We start from the raw sequence: 24769 nt of genomic DNA on the forward strand, positions 1-24769 counted from the left end.
GTGCATAGGGCATCCGTCACCGCGCGGATGTACCTGTGAGCCGATGTCTGCGAGATCCCAGACAGGTCCCCGCTCGGCCCCTGGAAAGCCCCAGAGACAGAGAGGTTCAGGGCGACCGTCACCGTGACGGCCACCGGGAGCGGGTGACCTCCAAACCCCAGCAGTGTCAACTGCACCACCTCCTGGCACAGGTGGCACCTGGTCTCACTGGTTAGCCGATGTCTTCGGCGGCACAGGCGGTCCGGCAGCTCCTCGAAGGACAGGCGCCGATGGTAAACACGTGCCCTGATGCGGCGCCTCCTTCACACCTCCTCCTCGGCCTGTTGGACGGACGGCACTCGAGCCTCACCGGCTGGGCCCTGCTCTTCTGGGGCCGGCTCCTCTTGTGCAGGATCCTCCCTGAGCAGGCCCTGTGCCTCCAGCCTCCGTGTGTCCGTAACGGGAGCTGTGGCCAGGAAGATAGCGAGCATTCCTGGCTCCGCTCCAAAATTCATTCTCCGCAGGGGGGAATAGAGAAGACATGTTAGCACAATGAGTATTCCCGAACCCATCCCGATTCAACAGGCTGCACGGTGACCCTGAATTGTACTTCAGCTCCACCCTCCACATGTCCCCACAAAGCCCACCCCCACCCCTCAGCCGCTCCCCCCGATATGTTGCCGTCTGCACTGCACCCCTGTCCCCATCAGTGAGGGGCACCGGGCCTGTGATGTGGGGAGGCTCTATCCTCACCGACCATCCCTGTCGACAGGGGTACCGGTGGGTGATGGAACCCGTGTCAGCGACAGGCTCTCTGGCCCGTGTCCTGTTTCCTCCAGTGGGGTTTACTGTGGGTCTCCTCACTGGGTGGGCCGTGTGTTATCCCACCAGCAGGGGGGCACCTGGTTGTGGGGTGGAGAGGGTCACCGTGTGCCCCCAATCGCCTCCATGCTTAGAGGCTTGTGTGTGGGCAGGTCCGACAGATGGGGGTGAGGCAGGGAAGTGTGTGTCTGCTGGGAGCTTAGCTGCAGTATGATGTGGGTCCTGGGTGTGACACACAGGTTGTTACAACCTGTCCGGGGGCAGGGTGGATGGCAGCAGGGGCGCGGTGGGCAGGCAGGGCTTGGAGACAGCTGGTGGTCCTGAGGGGTGGGCTGGCAGATAGTGTGACTGGTGAGGCCTCTGCCCTGAGAGGGGCAGTGTGCCAGGGAGGGTGCCAAAGGCCACGGTGCATGTGTCCTTTGTTTGGGGTGAGCTCTGCTATTCCCCTGCTTCCCCTGCAGTGGGGCTGAGCTTCTGATGAGGGAACTGAGGAGTGGCAGCACCTGGTGTGTGACTGATTGAGCTTGGCCACGCCCATCCCGGTGATGGCTCAGCCGGGGTCTGAGGCTTTCCAGAGGGGCGGCCTGGGTGGGCTGCCAAATGACCAGAGGCTCTATGAACATTTCCAGGACACAGTGAGCAGTCAGCAGAGTGAGCAGCCAGGGGCCTGTGAGAAGCAGCAAAGGGGTGTGTTTAAAACCCAGATTGCAGCAATGGGGGTCTGAGCCAGGCCACCCTGATCCCGAGGGGGACACCCCGAGTGCACAGACCTGTCACCAAGTCGCTCCCTGTTACTGCCCCCGGCCCAGGCAGGCAAACCCCCCCCCCCCCCCCCCCCCCCCCCCCCCCCCCCCCCCCAGCAAGTCCGACAATTATTGAGGCTTTTTGAGAGTTTATTACCCTCTCTCTGCCCCTCAGCAGCCATGGAGCCCAGTCCCCGTTTGGAAATATTTGCACTAATTCACACCCGCGTGACTTCTGCCTGAGAGGGCGGAGCATCGTGGAAGGGCGGAGCATACTGTGTCCAATCCGCTGATTAGATTTAAATCTATGTCAATGAGGGTTTTACATGGGCCCGCTGCAGGGCACAAACTTTGATTTCACCGCCAGGGAGGGACTGGAGCCTGGCGTCGGAATCAGTGCCGGGCACAAACCTCGATTTGTGCATTACGCCCGATTCTCCGCCCGATCGCGCTTCCGGTGTCGTGAAGCGGAGAACCCGCCATATTTGTTTCCATGGAGCAGAACGGAAATATCTCGGTGTTAAGATCTTCTAAATTTGAGAAGAGATTAGTTTATTTTGATGATCTCTCTCACACACACACACACAAACACACACAGTCTCACACACACACACATCAGGTCAGCTTATTTTGATGTTGAGGAACAGGAAATCAAATCAAAACTGGTGAAATCTTCCCCTGATCCCCAGTGAGTCTCCCCCGGATCCCCAGTGAGTCTCCCCCGATCCCCAGTGAGTCTCCCCCCGATCCCCAGTGAGTCTCCCCCCGATTCCCAGTGAATCTCCCCCCGGATCCCCAGTGAGTCTCTAATTTCCTGTTTTCTCTCCCAGTCTCTGTGACCCTGGATGTGGAAACAGCGAATCCCTGGCTCGAGGTGTCTGAGGATCTGAAGAGTTTGAGATGGACCGAGACCCAGAGAAGTCTCCCTGACACCAGGAAGAGGTTTACAGACTGGCCCTGTGCGCTGGGATCAGAGGGATTCACATCGGGGAGACATTACTGGGAGGTGGAGGTGACGGGGAATCGGGACTGGAGTCTGGGAGTAGCCGCAGAGTCTGTGGAGAGGAAGGGCTGGGTCAGACTGAGCCCAGAGACTGGATTCTGGACCATTGAGCGGTATCAGGATGAGTTTTATATAAACTCCTCTCCTGAATCCCCTCTCCGTGTCGGTCAGATCCCCGGGAAGGTGGGAGTTTATCTCAGTTATGAGTCTGGGACAGTTTCATTTTACAACGTGGACACCAAGTCCCATCTCCACACCTTCACTGGGAATAAATTCACTGAGAAACTTTATCCTTTATTCTGGACTTGGGATGAAAACCAGTTTCTGAGAATCTGCTCCGGTTCTGATCTGGACCCGAAAAGGGGCGGGGCCTCGGGGTGGTGACATCATCACTGACATCACAAGGTCAGGGGTCGGGATCAGAAATCACTCTTGACAACAGGTTGTACTAAATGAGTCATTTAATTTCCAAATTGTAAAATCTCAATCAGACTGTAAATAAGAACAACACAAATAGAAATGTCAGAGAAATAAAATAAAAACGAAATTAAATATCCTGAACTTTTGCTTGCCGTTTATTGTAGTGCCAATTGCAGCCACACGATGGTGATGTCGAGCTGTACAAAGATCAGTAAAGTTTTACAGCGCAGTATCGCCACCTGCTGCTGGATACCTGGTACTGGCAGGAATAAAAAAAACAAAAAATGCTCAAACACTCGCTGCCTGGGCTCAAGCCTGGACTTTTAAAAAAAATATCTTTATTGTCACAATTAAATGAAGTTACTGTGAAAATCCCGTCTTGAAGCCGCTGCAGTCCCTGAGGTGTAGGTACACCCACCGTGCTGTTAGGGAGGGAGCTCCAGGATTTGGACCCGGCGACACTGAAGGAACGGCCGATATATTTCCCAGTCAGGATGGGGACTGACTTGGAAGGGAACCTCCAGGTGGGGGTGATCCCAGGTATCTGCTGCTCTTGTCCTTCTAGATGGTGGTGGCCATGGGTTTGGGATCACTGCCTGTGCGGAGTTTTGCAGTAAAATGGACGATAGTCATGAGTAGCGATAATCAGCAAAGTGACAGGATATTGCTCGTTCAAACTTGAACAATTGCAAACCTTGCATTGATCTAACAGCACCCTGCAAATAACATTGACAGCTTTTAAGATAAGTCACACGAAACTCACATTTTAATCAATTAATTGTTTGATTATAACTTAACTAAACTAATCATTTAACATTAATTTCCGTACATTACAGAAGAATTCTGAAACAACATTCCAGTAACCATTATAATCAATTTCGATGAGCATTAAGTATTAAAGACCAAAGAAGTAGCGCTTTTGGCTGATATTTACACAGCTAGTTACATGTGGGAAAATGGTCATATACTTACATTGAAATAAACCTGGACAAACTAAAGCTAATTGTTGGAAATTAACTGGGAGACCTGTAGAAATGTTTAACAAATCCTCAGAAAAGTTTTGTCAGATTAGGAAATGGGTTTTGAAATTGGAATTCCCTCCCTAACAGCACGGTGGGTGTACCTGCACCCCATGGACTGCAGTGGCTTCAAGACGGCAGCTCAGCACCACCTTGTCAAAGGGAAACTAGGGATGGAGAATAAATTCTGACCTCGCCAGCGATGTCCAGAACCCATAATGGAAGAATAAAAACTGTTACAAAGCCTGGAGATTGCTGCATTTGGACATGAACTGCTTCAATATCTGAATAATAATCTTTTATTGTCACAAGTATGAAGTTACAGTGAAAAGCCCCTAGTCGCCACATTCCGGCACCTGTTCGGGGAGGCTGGTACAGGGATTGAACCCGTGCTGCTGGCTTTATTCTGCATTAACAAAACAGCTGTCTAGTCCACTAAGCTAAACCGCCCCATTAGCTACGATGTTGAATGTTGGGCGATTAAGACTCTGCCTGCTTACTCAGGTGGGTATATAGGATCCCACTGAATCATTTTGAGTTGGGGAGAGTTCCTCCCCGTGTCCTGGTCAATATTTATCTCTCAATCAATATGGCTGTGAAATTTTTTAGATGCGAATTGACCTTTGAAGTCATGAAACAAATGGAGGATTTTCTTTTAAATGATGTGTGTGGTGTGAATTTAGCTTATTTTATATCACTGTTAAAAGGCACTAATTCTTTGTTTTAAGCAGAGTAAAAGGCAGCTTTGAAGAAAGTTAACTTTTTTATTTGAAACTGAAGTTAAGTTGTCAGCTTCCCCACCCCTCAGGGTTCTCAGACACTGAATAGAAACACAAGTTGCTGCAGTCCCAGAGGCTGCTTTCCCCTTTTTGAGAGAGAGCTGACTGGTGGTGGGTTTAACCTGAGGGTCACCACATTTCAGGCGAGGAGCAAGGTTGAACCTTCCTGAATAACCATAGCTGATATGGGAGTTGAACCCACACTGCTGGCATCGCTCTACATTACAAACCAGCCATCCAGCCAACTGAGCTGAACCAACTCCCTTTAACCCGACTCCCATTTGCTGTGTTATATTGGCCAATGTAAAACAATCTTACTTTTCAGTTCAGCGATGCTAGAATGCCCATTGCTGTGAATGTTTGTGAAACAAGTGCATTGAGTGAGAGAGTTCCAGCGGGCTGATAGCGATATGGTGAAGGGTTTACCAGGTGTGGGCCATGAAAGCAACGTGAACAATGTGAGGGATGAAGCAGAAATTCCACATTCTGTACCACCTGCATGTCCTCACACTTGGTGGAAAGCCGACTGATGGGGATTTTTTTCAGGGCCAGAATCGTCCCCAGAGCCTTCGTTTGTCAACAAAGGGTTTCTTGATATCACGATGAGTGGATCGAATTGGCTGAAGACTGGCTTCTGTGATGCTGGGGCCCTCCGGAAGTGGCCGAGGTGGATTATCCACTCGGCATGTCTGGCTGAAGACAGTTGGAAATGCTTCAACCTTATCTTTTGCACTGATGTGCTGTGCTCTCCCGTCATTGAAGACCATTTTTAGAAGTGTTTCAGGAGTGCGACAGACCAGATCTGTTGGTTGTGCAATCGCTTAGCTCTGCCTATTACTTGCTGCTTATGCCCTTCACCACACAAGTAGTCCTGTGTTATCGTGCACCAGGCTGACACCTCATTTTTAGCTCTGCCCAGTGCTGCGTCTGGATGCCCTCCTGTATTCCACATCAGGCATTTTCAAAGTTGGGGTCGTGACCCACGGGGCGGTGACGGGAGGGTTGCGTAGCCGTCCGTCGCGGCGTTCTCGATTGCGCAAATTTGCGCACAATAGCCGGCTTTTAACAATGCTGGCTGCGAGCGGCCTTCAAAATGACGGCTGCGACCTGATGGAACCATCAATTCACCAGACACGTGTTTCCGATATGAATCTAGGCTTTAATCGACTTACTTCAGAGCCAGCCTGTTACCCGTTGATGAACTCTTAGTGAACTCAGGCTGACTCTGGACAAAGGTATTTATACAGCTGCACTAGGGGGAGGAGTCATGGGCGGAGCCAAGGGTGGAGCCCAGGACAAGTTCCTGTGTACTCCCAGAGCTACTCCCCCTAGTGGTAGGCTAGCGCTACTGCGCTTACAAAGACAGCGTGAATTATCATATATATATATATATATTACATTCACCACACGACCATATAAAAAATTGTGGGTGCACTGCCGTCATTTTGAAGGCGGCTCGCAGTCGGCATTGTTAAAAGCCGCCTGTTGAGCGCAAATTTGCGCAATCGGAGACGCAGGAGAAGATTTTTCTTTAAGTTGTAATTTAATGTTCCTGCCTGAAGGGAGGCAGAGAGCAGGTCACGCCCCCTGAACGTCGACATCACGGGCTTTGGGTGCGATTGCGATATTTTGCCAGCAGCAAACAAGGTAAGAGAAAATGGTGGGTCGCGAAGGTCAGCCGGCGTGGGTCGCGAAGGTCGGCCGGCATGGGTCGCGAATGTCGGCCAGTGTGGGTCGTGAAGATAGGCCGGTGTGGGTCGCGAAGTTCGGCCGGCGTGGGTCACGAAGGTCGGCCGGCGTGGGTCGCGAATGTCGGCCAGTGTGGGTCGTGAAGATAGGCCGGTGTGGGTCGCGAAGTTCGGCCGGCGTGGGTCACGAAGGTCGGCCGGCGTGGGTCACCAAGTTCGGCCGGCGTTGGTCGTGAAGGTCGGCCGGTGTGGGTCACGAAGGTCGGCCGGCGTGGGTCACGAAGGTCGGCCGTCGTTGGTCCTGAAGGTCGGCCGGCGTTGGTCGCGAAGGTCGGCCGGCGTGGGTCATGAGGGTCGGCCGGCGTTGGTCGTGAAGGTCGGCCGGCGTTGGTCGCTAAGGTCGGCCGGCGTGGGTCGCAAAGGTCGGCCGGTGTGGGTCGCGAAGGACGGCCGGTGTGGGTCTCGAAGGTCGGCAGGTTAGTAAAAATGGGTCCCCGGAAAAAACTTTGAAAAACACTGCTCTACATTGAACCGGGCATAAGCTACTGGTTTGATGGTGTGAGATCAGAGATTGATGACCACAAGTTTAGTAACTAAACAAACTGTTTATCGTAACAAATAAACTAAGTACAGAGTGCAAAAAATGTGCTCCCACGACGCCAGACTCAGACTGACTGGGAAAGCCCATGCTCATCCCCAGGATTCACACACTTCAGCAGAGATGTACATGGGACTGAATGGACAATTTATGTGCTGTAATATTTAACCATTTATAATAGAAATCTATCACCGACAACTATCTGTGACAACTGTTGTAGCCACACCACTATTCTGTCTGAGACCAATTCACTCAACGCAGGCTGGAGACCTCCCTGCTCTCTCAGTCTCAGTATCACACCTGTTATGGGCCAGGGTTTAGAGAACCCCAAAGTGTATCATGGAGTTCACCTGACCCACAACTTTTACTAGATTGTGGTATGGGGAGCACACGGCCCACTCTACAGGGGTGGGTACAGCAGAAATGGAAAAGTATTTTTTAAAGCAAAACAATGTTTATTCTATGAACTCAAATTAACCTTTTTAAAACATACAGTGAACATCTTAGAAACCATTAATTCAAATACAACCCCAAAGAATACAACACTAAGTAATCCTTAAGCTGTCCTTTCAACATCCATAAGACTTACAAAAAACCTTTATACAAAAGCACATCAGGTTAAAGACACTACTGAGAGCAGTTATTAGTTATAAATCACCAAAGGATCGATTTACAGTCTTTAGGTGACAGAGAGAGAGAGACTAATACCCCTTCTGGCCGTGACTGCAGCTATCCAGCTTCGAAAACGAAACTAAAACACACCCTGCAGCAAACAGCCTAAAACAAAAGTAAAAAGCTGACAGACAGCCCAACTCCACCCACTCTCTGACATCACTGCAGTAATAAACACCCATTTCTTAAAGGTACTCTCACTCCAGATATTTATATCCACACCCATTTATAAACACCCATTTCTTAAAGGTACTCTCACATGACACACCAGTCAGTGCATTTACCCACTGGGCAATCAGGGCCACATGAGGAACTCTGAAATCTAAATCAGAATATAGTAATAATTCAGGACAGAGAGAGACCCCAATCATCGTCTCTCTCTCTCTCTCTCTAGAGAAATAAACAATAATAGAACGTCAGCCATCTGCTGTGAGACTGGGAACCCCAATAGATATGGATATAGATCAATAATCGAGTTTCCCAAACTTACTCTGACACTGACCAGCTGCATAAATTAACCAGCTGAAAATCCAGGTCCCTAGGTATCTCCTTATGCAAATTTCTAACATCACCAGGTTAAAGTCCAACAGGTTTGTTTTGAATCACTAACTTTTGGAGCACTGCTCCTTGCTCAGGTGAATTCACCTGAGGAAGGAGCAGTGCTCCGAAAGCTAGTGATTCAAAACAAAGTTGTTGGACTTTAACCTGGTGTTTTAAAACTTCTTACTGAGCTCACCCCAGTCCAACGCTGGCATCTCCACATCATGGCAAATTTCTAAAGCTAGTCTGTTAACTTATAAACTACATGAGCAAGAAAGTTTCAAAGCCAATGTATAAAACAGCTTTCTTTACAAAGGAACAGAATATTTCTCCAAAATATGGACAAATATGTTTCCTTAACTGTCTCTTCTTCTCCCGGTGAAGGATGATTGCAATGCTTCAATGTCCTTCGAAACAATGGGTGGAATCATCCTCTCCTGTTGGCAGGGGATGTGCTTGGCAACATAAGTGGACAATATGACAGGAAGGCCAAAATCCATAGTAGTCTGTGTTTGGTATGTCCAATGTTGGGAACATAATTCTAATGCGTTTGCATTTCAAAGTGCTGACGTGTTTGACAACTGAATATGAATGATATGTATCTGGTGAACGGCATTTCGGGGTTAGTTTGCTACCTAGCTGCAGGAAGCACTCACAATCTTCAGCACCACATTATTTTTAGGCAAGTCTCTACTTGCTGGCAAATGGCTTCTGATTTGCCCACCACACCTCGGGCAGCACGGTAGCACAGTGGTTCGTACAGTTGCTTCACAGCTCCAGGGTCCCAGGTTCGATTCCCGGCTTGGATCACTGTCTGTGCGGAGTCTGCACGTTCTCCACGTGTCTGGGTGGGTTTCCTCCAGGTGCTTCGGTTTCCTCCCACAGTCCAAAGATGTGCAGGTTAGGTGGTTTGACAATGTTAAATTGCACTTAGATCACAGATCATAGAATTTACAGTGCAGAAGGAGGCCATTCGGCCCATCGAGTCTGCACCGGCTCCTGGAAAGAGCACCCTACCCAAGGTTAACACCTCCACCCTATCCCCATAACCCAGTAACCCCACCCAACACTAAGGGCAATTTTGGACTCTAAGGGCAATTTAGCATGGCCAATCCACCTAACCTGCACATCTTTGGACTGTGGGAGGAAACCCACGCACACACGGGGAGGGTGTGCAGACTCCGCACAGACAGTGACCCAAGCCGGAATTGAACCTGGGACCCTGGAGCTGTGAAGCAATTGTGCTATCCACAATGCTACCGTGCTTCCCTAGAAAGGTGGGGTGGGGTTACTGGATTACGGGGATAGGGTGGAGGTGTGGGCTCGGGTACGGTGCTCTTTCCAAGGGCCGGTTCAGACTTGATGGGGCCGAATGGCCTCCTTCTGCACGGTAAATTCTATGACAGGGAGCGTGGGCGATGGGCAGTGATGAGATTGTTCACAACCTGCCATTGGTGTTAAGTTGTTCCAGCGACAGGAGTTGGACACTGAGCCGCTCGACGTACTTCACCATCCATTTAGGTCATGGCTGATCGTTGCCTCAAACATATTCTCCCCATAATGTGCGGCCTGGAAGTGTGTTGGGGGCAGGTTCAACCCAGACATTAAGGAGGGCGTTAGGTGATTATTTGAATGGAAACAATGTGCAGGGGTTTGGAAAAAGGCAGGGGAACAGCACTAAGACATGGTGCTTGTTTGGAGGGCTAGCACAGACAGGACGGGCCGAATGGCCTCCTTCTGCCATTTTCCCGCCTCTCCCTCAGTCATTCCCGTTTTTTCACTGGGAATTGCAACATCCTTGAGCTCTCCCTCCCTTCCCCCTACTCCGGACCCCGCCCACCCACCTTTTCGTCCAATCACAGTCTGACTTTCCCCCCTGCCGGCACCTTCTCCTCCAATCACAGTCTGACTTTCCCTCTGCCCCGCCCCCTCAGGGTTCTCAGATACTGAATAGAAACGCAAGTTGTGACAGTCCCAGAGGCTGCTTTCCCAACTGAGCTAAACCAACTCCCTTTCATCCTACTCCCATTTGCCGTGTTATGTTGGCAAATGTAAAACAATCTTACTTTTCAGTTCAGCGATGCTAGAATGCCCATTGCTGTGAATGTTTGTGAAACAAGTGCATTGAGTGAGAGAGTTCCAGCAGGTTGATAGCGATATGGTGAATGATTTACCTGTCTTGATGTCAAGGGCAGTCACTCTCACCTCACCTCTGGCATTCAACTGTGTTCTAGCGCCACCAGGTGACCAAAGTCACTAATGCAGGGAAAATAAATCTGTGGAGTCCCGATCTCAGCCAGCGGGTGGCGGTGTTGCTCCATGCAAAGCAGGATTTTTATGCATAAAATGTTTTTATTTATTTACCTGAATAAAGAACAAAACAGAGGAACCCTGGAGAGATATTATCAGATATTAGTAACTGAAATGAAATTGTGTGAACTAATTGAACATTGAAATAAATTTCAGGGGCTGAATAACATAAGGATTCTGAGAAATTACTGGGTTAAAAATAAATCCATAGACAGTTTGTGGGTTTAAGTTTACTGTTTTGCTGACAAGTAATGTTGTTGCATCAATTAAACTATGTTTATACACTATAACAATTTGATCTGTTGTAATAAAAACAAAATACTGCGAATGCTGGAAATCATCTGAAAAAGATTCATATTCCACTCGATACGTCAACTCTGTTTCTCTCTCCACAGACTGGACCTGCTGAACATTTTTCCATGATGTGGAGATGCCGGCGTTGGACTGGGGTAAGCACAGAAGAAGTCTTACAACACCAGGTTAAAGTCCAACAGGTTTGTTTCAAACACGAGCTTTCGGAGCGCAGCTCCTTCCTCAGGTGAATGGTGAGGTATGTTCCAGAAACATTTATATAGACAAAGTCAGAGATGCTGGACAATGCTTGGAATGCGAGCATTTGCAGGTAATCAAATCATTACAGATCCAGGGAGAGGGATAATCACAGGTTAAAGAGGTGTGAATTGTCTCAAGCCAGAACAGTTGGTGGGATTTTGCAAGTCCAGGCCAGATGGTGGGGGGTGGATGTAATGCGACATGAATCCAAGATCCCTGTTGAGGCCGCACTCATGCGTGCGGAACTTAGCTATAAGTTTTTGCTCGGCAATTCTGCGTTGTCGCGTGTCCTGAAGACCGCCTTGGAGAACGCTTACCCGGAGATCAGAGGCTGAATGCCCTTGACTGCTGAAGTGTTCCCCGACTGGAAGGGAACATTCCTGCCTGGTGATTGTCGCACGATGCCCATTCATTCTTTGTCGCAGTGTCTGAATGGTCTCGCCAATGTACCACGCTTCGGGACATCCTTTCCTGCAGCATAAGAGGTAGACTACATTGGTCGAGTCGCACGAATATGTGCCGCGTACCTGGTGGGTGGTGTTACCACGTGTAATGGTGGTATCCAAGTCGATGATCTAGCATGTCTTGCAGAGATTGCCCTGGCAGGGTTGTGTGGTGTCGTGGTCGCTGTTCTGAAGGCTGGGTAATTTGCTGCAAACAATGGTTTGTTTGAGGTTGCGCGGTTGTTTGAAGGCCAGTAGTGGGGGTGTGGGGATGACCTTGGCAAGATGTTCATCTTCATTGATGATGTGTTGAAGGCTGCGAAGAAGATGTCGTAGTTTCTCCGCCCCAGGAAAGTACTGGACGACGAAGGGTACTCTGTCAGTGGTGTCCCGTGTTTGTCTTCTGAGGAGGTCGGTGCGGTTTTTTGCTGTGGCGCGTTGGAACTGTCGATCGATGGGTCGAGCGCCATATCCCGTTCGTACAAGAGCATCTTTCAGCATCTGTAGGTGTCTGTTATGCTCCCCCTCGTCTGAGCAGATCCTGTGTATACGGAGGGCTTGTCCATAGGGGATGGTTTCTTTAATGTGTTTCGGGTGAAAGCTGGAGAAGTGGAGCATCGTGAGGTTGTCTGTGGGCTTGCGGTAAAGCGAAGTGCTAAGGTGACCGTCCTTGATGGAGATGAGTGTGTCCAAGAATGCAACAGAATTTGGAGAATAGTCCATGGTGAGTCTGATGGTGGGAAGGAATTTATTGATCTCATCGTGTTGTCGTTTCAGTGATTCTTCGCTGTGGGTCCAAAGGAAAAAAATGTCATTGATGTATCTGGTGTATAACATCGGTTGCAGGTCCTGTGTGGTGAGGAAGTCTTGTTCAAACTTGTGCATGAAGATGTTGGCATATTGAGGTGCAAATTTGGTCCCCATGGCTGTTCCATGCATCTGGATGAAGAATTTGTTGTCGAAGGTGAAGACGTTGTGATCTAGAATGAAGCGGATGAGTTGCAGAATTGCGTCTGGAGATTGGCAGTTGTCGGTGTTGAGGACTGAGGCTGTTGCAGCAATGCCGTCGTCATGGGGGATGCTGGTGTAGAGTGCCGAGACATCCATTGTGACGAGAAATGTTCCTGGTTTAACTGGTCCATGGGTGCTGAGTTTCTGTAGGAAGTCCGTCGTGTCGCGACAGAAGCTGGGTGTACCTTGTACGATGGGTTTCAAGATGCCCTCGATGTGGCCAGAGAGGTTCTCACACAGGGTCCCATTGCCTGAAACGATAGGACGGCCTGGTGTGTTGGCCTTGTGTATTTTCGGGAGGCAGTAGAGATCTCCAATGCGGGGATTACGTGGGATGAGAGCACGTAGGGTGCTCTGAAGGTCTGGATCCAAGGTCCTGATCAGTCTGTTGAGTTGGCGGATGTGTTCCTTGGTTGGATTTGCGGGTAACTGTCAGTAGTATTCCTGGTTGTTGAGTTGTCGGTATACTTCTTTGCAGTAGTCCGTTCTATTCAGTATGACGGTGGCCCCTCCTTTGTCTGCTGGTTTGATGACGATGTTGCGGTTGGTTTTGAGAGCGCGGATGGCGTTGCGTTGTACTTGGGTGACGTTCGGGGCTGCCTTGTGAATGCGACTGATGAATCTGGCATTGACGTGACTCCTGACGGCTTCAGCATACATGTCGAGTCTAGGGCAGCGGCCTTCCGGAGGGGTCCAATTCGACTCTTTCCTTTTCGTTTGCTGCACCGCAGATCTCGCGGTCTGCTGTTCCGGTTCATTGGTCGTCTCCTTGGGTTCACTGTCGGCCTCTTGCGGGTCTGTGGAAGAATTCTTCTGTGCCAACATTTTTCCAGAACTTTTTGTTTTTATTATTAATTTGATCTGCTGGTTAATTGAACAGGGAAACATGTTGTTCCAGTCTCACCAGGAGCTGCTGCACTGGTTTTTAAAAATCTAATTTTATTGCTGCAATACCATTCTCAGCCAGGGGGAGGTGGTGTTGCTCTGTCTAATTTCACATTCATCTTCACATTCTAACAATCCACCAATGTCCCAGTTACTAAACCAGGAGGACATTCTTATCCTCTCTGTACTCGGAATCCAGGCCCAGATTTGTGAATTCAGCTCCTGACACACAGCAAGATCCCAAACGGGGAAATTTCACTTTCCCAACCTGTGCTTTTTTGAACGTTGTCCAGACCGGCAATGTGGAATTTCTCGATAGGAACTCGGTGTGTGACAGGAACATGGAAGTGGGAAGTTCCAGGTATCCAGCAGCAGGTGGCGATACTGCGCTGCAAAACTTTACTGATCTTCGTACAGCTCAACATCACCATCGTGTGGCTGAAACTGGCACTACAATGAACTGCAAGGGAAAGTTCAACTCTGGGCTGAATTTTCACTGTGATCACCGGTCACAAAAGGCGCTGGAGTCAAGTGCAGGAGCCGAGTGAGAAATGGAAACACAGAAGAAATCCCAGCTACAGCTTTACACTGCAGTATCACCATAACATGATCAAAAACATTTAATAGTCCCAAAAAAGAATAAATGTTGACATTTTGAGGCGTAGATGCCTCAGTAATGGTTTTGACTTTTGAAGGTGATTAGTGCAGTCACTTTGTGTCTATGATGTGACCCAGATATTCAATAGAAGATTGGCAAAATTCACAATTATCTTTCCACATTCTTAATCGGTAATCTTCGAGGCTCTGGAGTGCAGCATCTCGGTTGTGGAGATTCTTCCTCATTCTTTCCAGGAACTAAGATATCATCTCAGTAAAACTGGCCTCCTAATCCACTTAGAATTTGATCCATGACACGTTGGAACATCTCAGGTGTGGACGTGACACCAAATTGAAGACTTTAATATCTGGACAGCCCATTGTGTGTCACGATTGTCAAAGATAGTTGTGAATCTGGATCCACATTCATCTGGAGAGAAGCTTGACTAAGGTCAATTTTCCTGAAGTGTTGGCCTCCAGCCAACCCAGTGAATAAACCATCAATCAGAGGCAGAGGCACTTACCTCACCTTTAAGCATCTTGCTTGACTGAATCTTTAACTTGACTGAGATCTTCCTCATACTCTCCATTCAAGACAATGGTTTGTTTCTTTAAAATTTTCGGTGACCTGCTTCGGAATCTGACATGAGATTCACCTGGGCCCAGTTTAGTTTAATCTTTTCCAGCCAGGTTCTCCACATTAATGCTGGATAATTTCCTTTAACAATGTGCAGGGACAAATCTGCGGTCTGTCCATTCAACTGCTCAGGTAAATTGATACGGCCCCTCAACAGAACCACTTTTCCAGTAAGAAAGTCCATTCACATCAGCATGAGGGCAGACTGGTGTAAGTTACGCCTGCTCTCCCACAGCGTGCTGCTGGTGAGCAAACCTCCCAGAGGAGCTCAGGTGAATGCATCACTCAGGGTGAGGGTGATGCCCGGTGCACTGCCCCCCTGACAGTGCATGTGGTCATCGGGATATGGAGTGGGTATGAGGGAATGGAGAGGTCTTGGGGGGTGGGGAGTGGTGGAGCAATGTGAGTGGTAAGTGCTGCCTGACCCTCATGTTCGGAACTGAGCTGATGTCCCAGCAGATAGAAGTGGGTCTTCAATCCCGTCCACTTCAGCATCGGCTTCCTCCATTCCTCCCTTAGGCCTGCTTCAGGAGGTGGTGGCCCTGACTCCAGCCCAATCCTGCCATCCCACCATTAAGTAGAACACTTCCCTATGTCATGACAGAGTACCTTTAAGAAATGGGTGTGTATATAAATATCTGCAGTGTGAGTACCTTTAAGAAATAGGTGTTTATTGCTGCAGTGATGTCAGAGAGTGGGTGGAGCTGGGCTGTCTGTCAGCTTTTTACTTTCGTTTTAGACTGTTTGCTGCAGGGTGGGTTTTAGTTTTGTTTTCAGAGCTGGATAGCTGCAGTCACGGCCAGAAGGGGTATTAGTCTCTCTCTCTGTAATCTAAAGACTGTAAATCAATCCTTTTGTGATTTAAAACTAATAACTGCTCTCAGTAGTGACTTTAACCTGATGTGCTTCTGTTTAAATATTTTTTTAAAGTCTTATGGATGTTACCAGGACAGCTTAAGGATTATTTAGTGTTGTATTCTTTGGGGGTTGTATTTGAATTAATGGTTGCTAAGATGTTCACTGTATGTTTTAAAAAGGTTAACTTGAGTTCATAGAATAAACATTGTTTTGCTTTAAAAATACTTCTCCATTTCTGCTGTACCCACCCCTGTAGAGTGGGCCGTGTGCTCCCCATACCACAATCTATTAAAAGTTGTGGGTCAGGTGAACTCCATGATGCACTTTGGGGTTCTCCAAACCCTGGCCCATAACACCTACATTAAATTACAACTGCCCCAAGTCTGCCCATTCCAGCAGCCAGTCCATGTTCTCTTGAAGTTTATTATTCTGACCAGTCCCTGGGCGAGGTCACCAAATTCCTTCCCCTCCGTCCCCTTCTGTGGGAACTATCTCGGCACGAGCCTCAATTTATTCTGATTCCGGACAGGATATCCCTAAGTTGTTGTGCCCCGGGTGAGGAAGGATGAACTGGCTCCCTTTCTTTATTCAGCCCCCTCAGTTGGCCCAAATAAGATTAATTTTAAAAGTATCCCTTCATTGCAGATACCCTTTTCCTGTCCATGTCTGAGTTAAAACTTCAACATATCCGCCCGTAATTCAGCCTCTGTCTCTCCGGGCCGCTCACTGATCCTCCAATCACAGCCTCTGTCTCTCCGGGCAGCTGACTGATCCTCCAATCACAGCCTCTGTCTCTCCGGGCCGCTGACTGATCCTCCAATCACAGCCTCTGTCTCTCCGGGCCGCTGACTGATCCTCCAATCACAGCCTCTGTCTCTCCGGGCCGCTGACTGATCCTCCAATCACAGCCTCTGTCTCTCCGGGCCGCTGACTGATCCTCCAATCACAGCCTCTGTCTCTCCGGGCCGCTGACTGATCCTCCAATCACAGCCTCTGTCTCTCCGGGCCGCTGACTGAGCCTCCAATCACAGCCTCTGTCTTTCCGGGCCGCTGACTGAACCTCCAATCACAGCCTCTGTCTCTCCCACTCTCTCCAGCCGCTCGCTCGCGCTGTGACCGTTGAGCTTTGAGCGCTCAGCTCGCGGCCGCTCTCCAGCCGCCTTCACTCAGTCTGCAGCGGGGCCGCGCGCGCGCTCCTCTGCTCGGCAGTTAAACACCGTTTAAAATCAGAGCCACCTGATCAGAAAAGGGGCAGCAGGGAAATGGAGAAGCGCAGCGGGGGGGCTGCACAGGGACAGCTGCAGCTTCACCCCCCCTCACTCTTTGATATTTCACTCACATCCTTCAGGGAAATGTCTGCATCCACAAACAAAACTCCCTGGCAGCCCTTTGCCATCACTCCCACATTCATTTCCATTCAAACTGCTCACATCCCCGCGGGAGGGAGGGAAGCGGGGCGGGCGGGACGGACTATTTAATGGACCATTAAAAGTTGTTGGTGAGAAAGTGTCATTTGAGATCTCTGTCCATCACATCCATCTCCCATCACTTTGCTGATTATTTCCAGCAGACTGATGGGGCGGCAATTAGCAAATTGCATTTGTCCTCTTTCAGTTTTCATTCTGTCTTTACTCTCCTGTTGTATAACTCTATTTATTGGCTAGATATTTAGTTGCTGGTTAGTCTAGTTGCTTCTCCGCCCTCCTTCACTCTTTCCTTTATACTTACACTTCATTTCCATTTCATTTTTTACCGATCCTTCCCCCCGGATGAAACCAGTTGAATGTTTCCAGCTTCCATTCACCGGCTCCATTAAAGGAGGGGCCTCACGGTAGCATGGTGGTTAGCATCAATGCTTCACAGCTCCAGGGTCCCAGGTTCGATTCCCGGCTGGGTCACTGTCTGTGTGGAGTCTGCACGTCCTCCCCGTGTGTGCGTGGGTTTCCTCCAGGTGCTCCGGTTTCCTCCCACAGTCCAAAGATGTGTGGGTTCGGTGGATTGGCCATGCTAAATTGCCCATAGTGTAAGGTTAATGGGGGGATTGTTGGGTTACGGGTTACGTGGGTTTAAGTAGGGTGATCATTGTTCGGCACAACATTGAGGGCCGAAGGGCCTGTTCTGTGCTGTACTGTTCTAAAAAAAAAAAAAAAATTCTGTCAACAGAAAGGTTGGGAAAGGAAGCCTGGGAATGAGGCTTTGTCTGCCTGTTGAGGGAGGAGGAGTGGTGAGGGGGATGGAGTCAGCTGGTCTTCACTGTGGACCTGGGGAACAAGCCCTGGATTGCAATCCATTTCCTGAAAGTGTCAGCAAAGCCCATTTTCTCAATTGTCTTGAGGAAACATTGCACTCACTCGAGATTAATATCTTTTATACATCCAGGGAGAGGATTAAGGTAGAGGTTTGTCTGTGGAGAATCACATTGAATAACCACCTCCACATGTGGCCTCATATCCAATATTATGGCCGGGAATATAGAACATAGAACAGTACAGCACAGAACAGGCCCTTCGGCCCTCGATGCTGTGCCGAGCAATGATCACCCTACTCAAACCCACGTATCCACCCTATACCCGTAACCCAACAACCCCCACCCCCATCCTTACTTTTTAGGACACTATGGGCAATTTAGCATGGCCAATCCACCTAACCCGCACATCTTTGGACTGTGGGAGGAAACCGGAGCACCCGGAGGAAACCCACGCACACACGGGGAGGACGTGCAGACTCCGCACAGACAGTGACCCAAACGGGAACCGAACCTGGGACCCTGGAGCTGTGAAGCATTTATGCTAACCACCATGCTACCGTGCTGCCCTCAAATATCTTGGTGTTGGGATCTGGATCTAAATTTCCCAGTCGGTATTGAAGAAGAAATGACTTTATTTTGATGATGTCACTCACACAGTCCAACAGAGTGTGTTTCCTCCCCTCAGGGCAGATCCTTTTGATGTTGAGGAACAGGAAATCAAATCACATATGGTGAAATCGAGGAGGGAACCTTCACCAACCCTAGTGAGTCTCTCCCGATCCCCAGTGAGTCTCCCCCCAATCCCCAGTGAGTCTCTCCCCCTGATCCCCAGTGAGTCTCCCCCCGATCCCCAGTGAGTCTCCCCCCGATCCCCAGTGAGTCTATCCCCCCGATCCCCAGTGAGTCTTTACCCCGAACCCCAGTAAGTCCCTCCTCCGATCCCCAGTGAGTCTCTCCCCTGATCCCCAGTGAGTCTCTCCCCCGAACCCCAGTGAGTCTCTCCCCGATCCCCAGTGAGTCTCCCCCGATCCACAGTGAGTCTTTACCCCGATCCCCAGTAAGTCCCTCCCCCGATCCCCAGTGAGTCTCTCCCCTGATCCCCAGTGAGTCTCCTCCCCCCGATCCCCAGTGTCACCCCCCCCCCCCCCCGGATCCCCAGTGAGTCTCTAACTTTCTGTTTTTTCTCCCAGTCTCTGTGACCCTGGATGTGGAAACAGCGAATCCCTGGCTCGAGGTGTCTGAGGATCTGAAGAGTTTGAGATGGACCCGGACCCGGAGGAGACTCCCTGACACCAGGAAGCGGTTTACACACTGGGACTGTGTGCTGGGATCAGAGGGATTCACATCGGGGAGATATTACTGGGAGGTGGAGGTGACGGGGAATCGGCGCTGGAATCTGGGAGTAGCCACAGAGTCGGTGGAGAGGAAGGAATGGGTCAGTCTGAGCCCAGAGACTGGATTCTGGACCATTGGGCGGTATAAGGATCAGTTGTATATAAACTCCACTCCTCGATCCCGTCTCCGTGTCGGTCAGATCCCCGGGAAGGTGGGAGTTTATCTCAGTTATGAGTCTGGGACAGTTTTACAACGTGGACACCAAGTCCCATCTCCACACCTTCACTGGGAATAAATTCACTGAGAAACTTTATCCTTTCTTCTGGACTTTGGATTTAAACCACTTTCTGAGAATCTGCTCCGGTTCTGATTCGGATCCGGAAAGGGGTGGAGCCTCGGAGTGGTGACATCATCCCTGACGTCACAATGATTTGACCCCGTGATTCGGGTCGGGGCAGAGGTCAGGGTCGGGGTCAGAAACCACACTGACAACAGGTTGTCACTGAATATGTCATTTAATTTCCAAATTGTAAAATCTCAATAAGACTGTCATTAAAAACCACACAAATGGAAATATCAGAGGATTAAAATAAAAAGGAAATTAAATATCCTGAACTTTCCCTTGCAGTTCATTGTAGTGCCAATCTCAGCCACACGATGGTGATGTTGAGCTGTACAAAGATCAGTAAAGTTTTACAGCGCAGTATCGCCACCTGCTGCTAGATACCTGGTACTGGCAGGAATACCAAAAACACAAAGTGCTCAAACACTCGCTGATCAGAGAATTCAGACAGGGCCTTTCTTCACAACTGAAAGAGAATTGGATCAGAAACAAAGGAGGAGAAATAAACATCAGCGTGAACTTCCCAATTCCAGAGCAACACCACCTGGCTGAGAATGGTATTGCAGCTATAAAATTTGATTTTTAAAAACCAGTGCAGCAGCTCCTGGTGAGACTGGAACAACATGTTTCTCTGTTCAATTAACCAGCAGATCAAATTAATAATAAAAACAGAAAGTTCTGGAAAATGTTCAGCAGGTCCGGTCTGTGGAGAGAGAAACAGAGTTGACGTATCGAGTGGAATATGAATCTTTTTCAGATGATTTCCAGTATTCGCAGTATTTTGCTTTTATTACAACAGATCAAATTGTTAGATTGCATAAATATAGTTTACTTGATGCAACAACATTACTTGTCAACAAAACAGTAAACCTAAAACCACAAACTATCTATGGATTTATTTTTAACTCAGTAATTTCTCCGAATCTTTGTTATTCAGGTCCTCAAATTTATTTCAAGTTCAATTAGTTCACACAACCTCATTTCCAGCTCCAAATGTGATATCAGGATTTCAGTCACTAGTATCTGATGACATCTCCCCCAGGGTTCCTGTGTTTTGATCTTTGTTCGAGTAAATAAATAAAAATATTTTTAACATAAAAATCAGATTTTGCATGGAGCAACACTGCCACCCGCTGGCTGAGATCGGAACTCCACAGATTTATTTTCCCTGCATTACTGGCTTTGGCCACATGGTGGTGATAGAACACAGTTGTTTCTTTTTAGGGAGACGATTCTGTTGACTGTTTACTGACACTAACTAGCGAAGGGAGCATTACTGTTTGTGTCAGTGAATGGCTCCATTAGTCTGTGTAGATATTAGGGATGGACAACAAATGCTGGCTTTGCCATTGACACCCACCTGTTCTGAGCTGCCACCATGTGCTGGCAGACGCAGGTCAGTGAAAGGGGTCCCAGTGCGCGGAGGGTAGGAGAGGCCGGGGTGGTCGTGAAAGGGGAATTCAGGTTCTTGGGGGATGGGCCAGAGGATAGAGAGGTCCAGAGGTCATCGGGCCTCAAGGTGGGGTGATGACCGTAATCAGAATTGGGGTTCTGATGGAGGCACTGCCTCCTCCACACTCCCCGATGAGAGTTGACATTCCCGGGTCTCCCCCATCCTGGGCTGGCATCTGCCTGCCAGTCTAAAAGTTGAGGTTGGCCGTAAAACTGCCCTTAAGTGGCCATTAATTGGGGCAAGGGCAGGTTTCCTGTCTGAGGTTCTGCCAAACCCAGTGTAAAATCACTGCAGGGTCGGGATGGGTGGGAATCTGGAGGGAATCCCATCCAAGCAAATTCACGCCTCACTCCCACCACCACCTCAGACCCCCCCTGAGGGGAGAGAGCAGAGAATTCTGGCTGTAAAATTGCGTAAATTCAGAAACAAGTTGGATGCAACAGTAGTTATGTTAATTGGAGCTGCTAAATCAGATATCTGGGGCGTGATTCTCCCAAACCGGGAGAAATCGTGAGGCTGGCGTCAAAAACGGGCGGATTTGACGCCAGCCTCCGCCCCTCCCGACCGGGAACCGATTCTGGTCCCCGGTCGGGGCTAGCATCCCGTGGCCGTGAACTCCGGCATCGCGGGCTTAACGAATTTCGTTAAGTCCGCTTGCCAGAGTTTGCGACGGCTGACGCGTCACATGACGTCAGCCGCGCATGCGCGGATTGGAAGACTCCAACCCGCGCATGCGCGGATGACGTCATCGAGCATTTGCGTGAAACCCGCGCATGCGCGGGCCGGGATGCCCCTCAGCCGCCCCGCGAATGGATAGAGCGGGGCGGCGGAAGGACAAAGAGTGCGCGGGGTAAGTACCCGCTGCCCGCGATCGGTGCCCACCGTTCGCGGGCCCATGGCACCCATGGCACGGCCGTGGTACTGCCGTGCCAATCGGTGCCATGGTTCCCAAGATTGCAACTTTACGGCCGTTTTTATGAACGGTCAGACCAGGTGTGTTTGACGTTCCTAAAAACGGTCAGAAAGGGCTTGGACTTCGGCCCATCGGCCAGCTGAGAATCGCTGCTCGGGAGGCGGGCGTGGGGGCGGAGAATCGCGGGAGGGCTTCAGACCAGCGTGGCCGTAAAAATTTACGACCTCCGCTATTCTCCGCACCGTCGTGGGTGCGGAGAATCACCCCCCTGTTATTTTCAGGACACAGTGAGCAGTCAGCAGAAGTGTAAAATGTTTTAAGTTAGGCAGGCAGCATGGTCAGCGCAGGCTTGGAGGGCTGAAGGGCCTGTTCTTGTGCTGTACCTTTCTTTGTTCTTTGAGATTGGGTTCTTTGGCTTAGACTCTGGGTCTGGGACGTGGTTCTCAGACAGACTGGAGACAGACTTTATCAAAGAAATCATGGAATCATTGCTGAAGTGCAGAAGGAGGCCATTCGGCCCATCAAGTCTGCACTGGCCCACTCCATAATAATAATAATAATCACTTATTGTCACAAATCGGCTTCAATGAAGTTACTGTGAAAAGCCCCTAGTCGCCACATTCCGGCTCCTGTTCGGGGAGGCCGGTATGGGAATTGAACCCGCGCTGTTGCCTTATTCTGCATTACAAGCCAGCTGTAGCCCAGTGTGCTATCCCTGTCATCTCACCAAACCCACAAACCTTTGGACACTAATGGGGCATTTTATCATGGCCAATCCACAGAACCTGCACATCTTTGGAATGTGGGAGGAAACCGGAGCACCCGGAGGAAACCGGTACAGACATGGGGAGAAAGTAAAACTGCACACATAGTCACCTGAGGCCGGAATTGAACCCGGGTCCCTGGCACTGTGAGGCAGCAGTGCTAACCACTGTGCCACCCATGAATAATCCAGGGGCTCAGACTAATGCTCAGGGAAAATGGGTTCAAATCCAACCAAAGCAGTTGGTGTAATTTAAATTGAATTAATAAATCTGGAATTAAAAGTCTGTCTGAGTCATGGTGACCATGGGTGGAACTTTCCAGACTCTTCCCGCATTCCCAGGGATAATTCCCGTCCTCCTGCCCCGTGACCTCGTGTGAAGCCGCATCATCACGTTGTCACGTGACCACTCGGTCTACATCATCCCCGATTGGTTGGAACACCCGGAGACACGAGATGTGAGAGTGTGAGCAATAGGGAACCATGTAGGAACCATTGTGTAACATCCAAGTTAAATGAGCGAACAATGCAGAACTATTTACTGAGACAGTGAGGCACGGATTGAACCAGGCCTGAAAATGATGCTCCATTATCATTATTAATCATCTCAAATCCCCCAACTCACAGAACTTGTTCCACAAGATCTTTCACAATAGTGAATGTGCCGGTATCACCTCGAGCTGATACTGAGAATAAACAAATCCAGCCGCTCTTTACATTGACAAACACAATGGGGGGGGGGATTTTCTGCTGGTCTTCACCACGGGCGAGAATGACGACATTCATGGAAAATCTCCCGAGGCCGTGGGAACGAGAATCACGGCGGCGAGATTTTGTTCTCTGATTTTCCCGCCCCTCGCTGGTGTCATGGGAGTGTCCCTTTAAGAAAGGTTTTTGTTGTATCACATGGCTTCATGTGATGTCATTTTTGTGGGTGGAGCTGGTTTGTGGGAGTGTGAGGGTTTTACTTTCTCTTTCTGGACTGGTTTGAACTGCACAGGATGAAAGAAGTGTCTTTCCCTGTCTTCCTTTTAAAAGTTGTTCCAGACTGCTTGGTATTTAAAAGAGATCAGTGCTTTCTGGAAGGTATTCAAATCTGCTGTTTGAAAAGTGGAACAGAGTATCAGTAACAATAGTCTTATTCAAGTAAGAATGCTGTGTGCTGGGATTTATTGGGATTTCATTATTAAATTACAACAGTTAAGGGGGAATTCATTAAGAGTTATACCCTTAATACTGAGGGGCAGAACGGCAGCACAGTGGTTAGCACAGTTGCTTCACAGCTCCAGGGTCCCAGGTTCGATTCCAGGCTTGGGTCACTATTTGTCTGGAGTCTGCACGTTCTCCCTGTGTCTGCGTGGGTTTCCTCCGGGTGCTCCGGTTTCCTCCCACAGTTCAAAGATGTGCAAGTTAGGTGGATTGGCCATGATAAATTGCCCTTCGTGTCCAAAGGGGTTACTGGGTTACAGGGATAGGGTGGAAGCATGGGCTTAAGTAGGGTTCTCTTTCTAAGAGCCGGTGCAGACTCGATGGGCCGAATTGATTGGATTGGATTGGATTTTGTTTATTGTCACGTGTACCGAGGTACAGTGAAAAGTATTTTTCTGCGAGCAGCTCAACAGATCATTAAGTACATGAAAAGAACAGAAAATAAAAGAAAATGCAAGAAAATCCATAATAGGGCAACACAAGGTACACAATGTAACTACATAACACTGGCATCGGATGAAGCATACAGGGTGTAGTGTTAATCAGGTCAGTCCATAAGAAGGTCATTTAGGAGCCTGCTAACAGTGGGGAAGAAGCTGTTTTTGAGTCTGTTCGTGCGTGTTCTCAGACTTCTGTATCTCCTGCCCGATGGAAGAAGTTGGAAGAGTGAATAAGCCGGGTTGGAGGGATCTTTGATTATGCTGCCCGCTTTCCCCCGGCAGCGGGAGGTGTCGATGGAGTCAATGGATGGGAGGCAGGTTTGTGAGATGGACTGGGCTGTGTTCACGACTCTCTGAAGTTTCTCGTGGTCCTGGGCCGAGCAGTTGCCATACCAGGCTGGGATGCAGCCCGATAGGATGCAGTCTATGGTGTATCTGTAAAAGTTGGTGAGGGTTAATGTGGAAATTCCGATTTTCCTTAGTTTCCTGAGGAAGTATTGGCGCTGTTG

At 49.3% G+C, this 24769-nt stretch overlaps 1 protein-coding gene across 1 annotated transcript in view; it reads left to right on the plus strand.

Annotated features, from left to right (window-relative positions):
• Positions 1-24769, plus strand: part of LOC119976431 — a 109698-nt gene that overhangs the window by 21283 nt on the left and 63646 nt on the right. The window contains exons 6-7 of the mRNA XM_038816965.1: positions 2375-2928; positions 6328-6412. Of these exons, the coding sequence (XP_038672893.1) occupies positions 2375-2928; positions 6328-6412 (639 nt within the window). The remainder of the gene's footprint in view (positions 1-2374; positions 2929-6327; positions 6413-24769) is intronic.

The sequence above is a fragment of the Scyliorhinus canicula genome, chromosome 13 (genome assembly GCF_902713615.1).
Source record: "Scyliorhinus canicula chromosome 13, sScyCan1.1, whole genome shotgun sequence".
Taxonomy (NCBI): domain Eukaryota; kingdom Metazoa; phylum Chordata; class Chondrichthyes; order Carcharhiniformes; family Scyliorhinidae; genus Scyliorhinus; species Scyliorhinus canicula.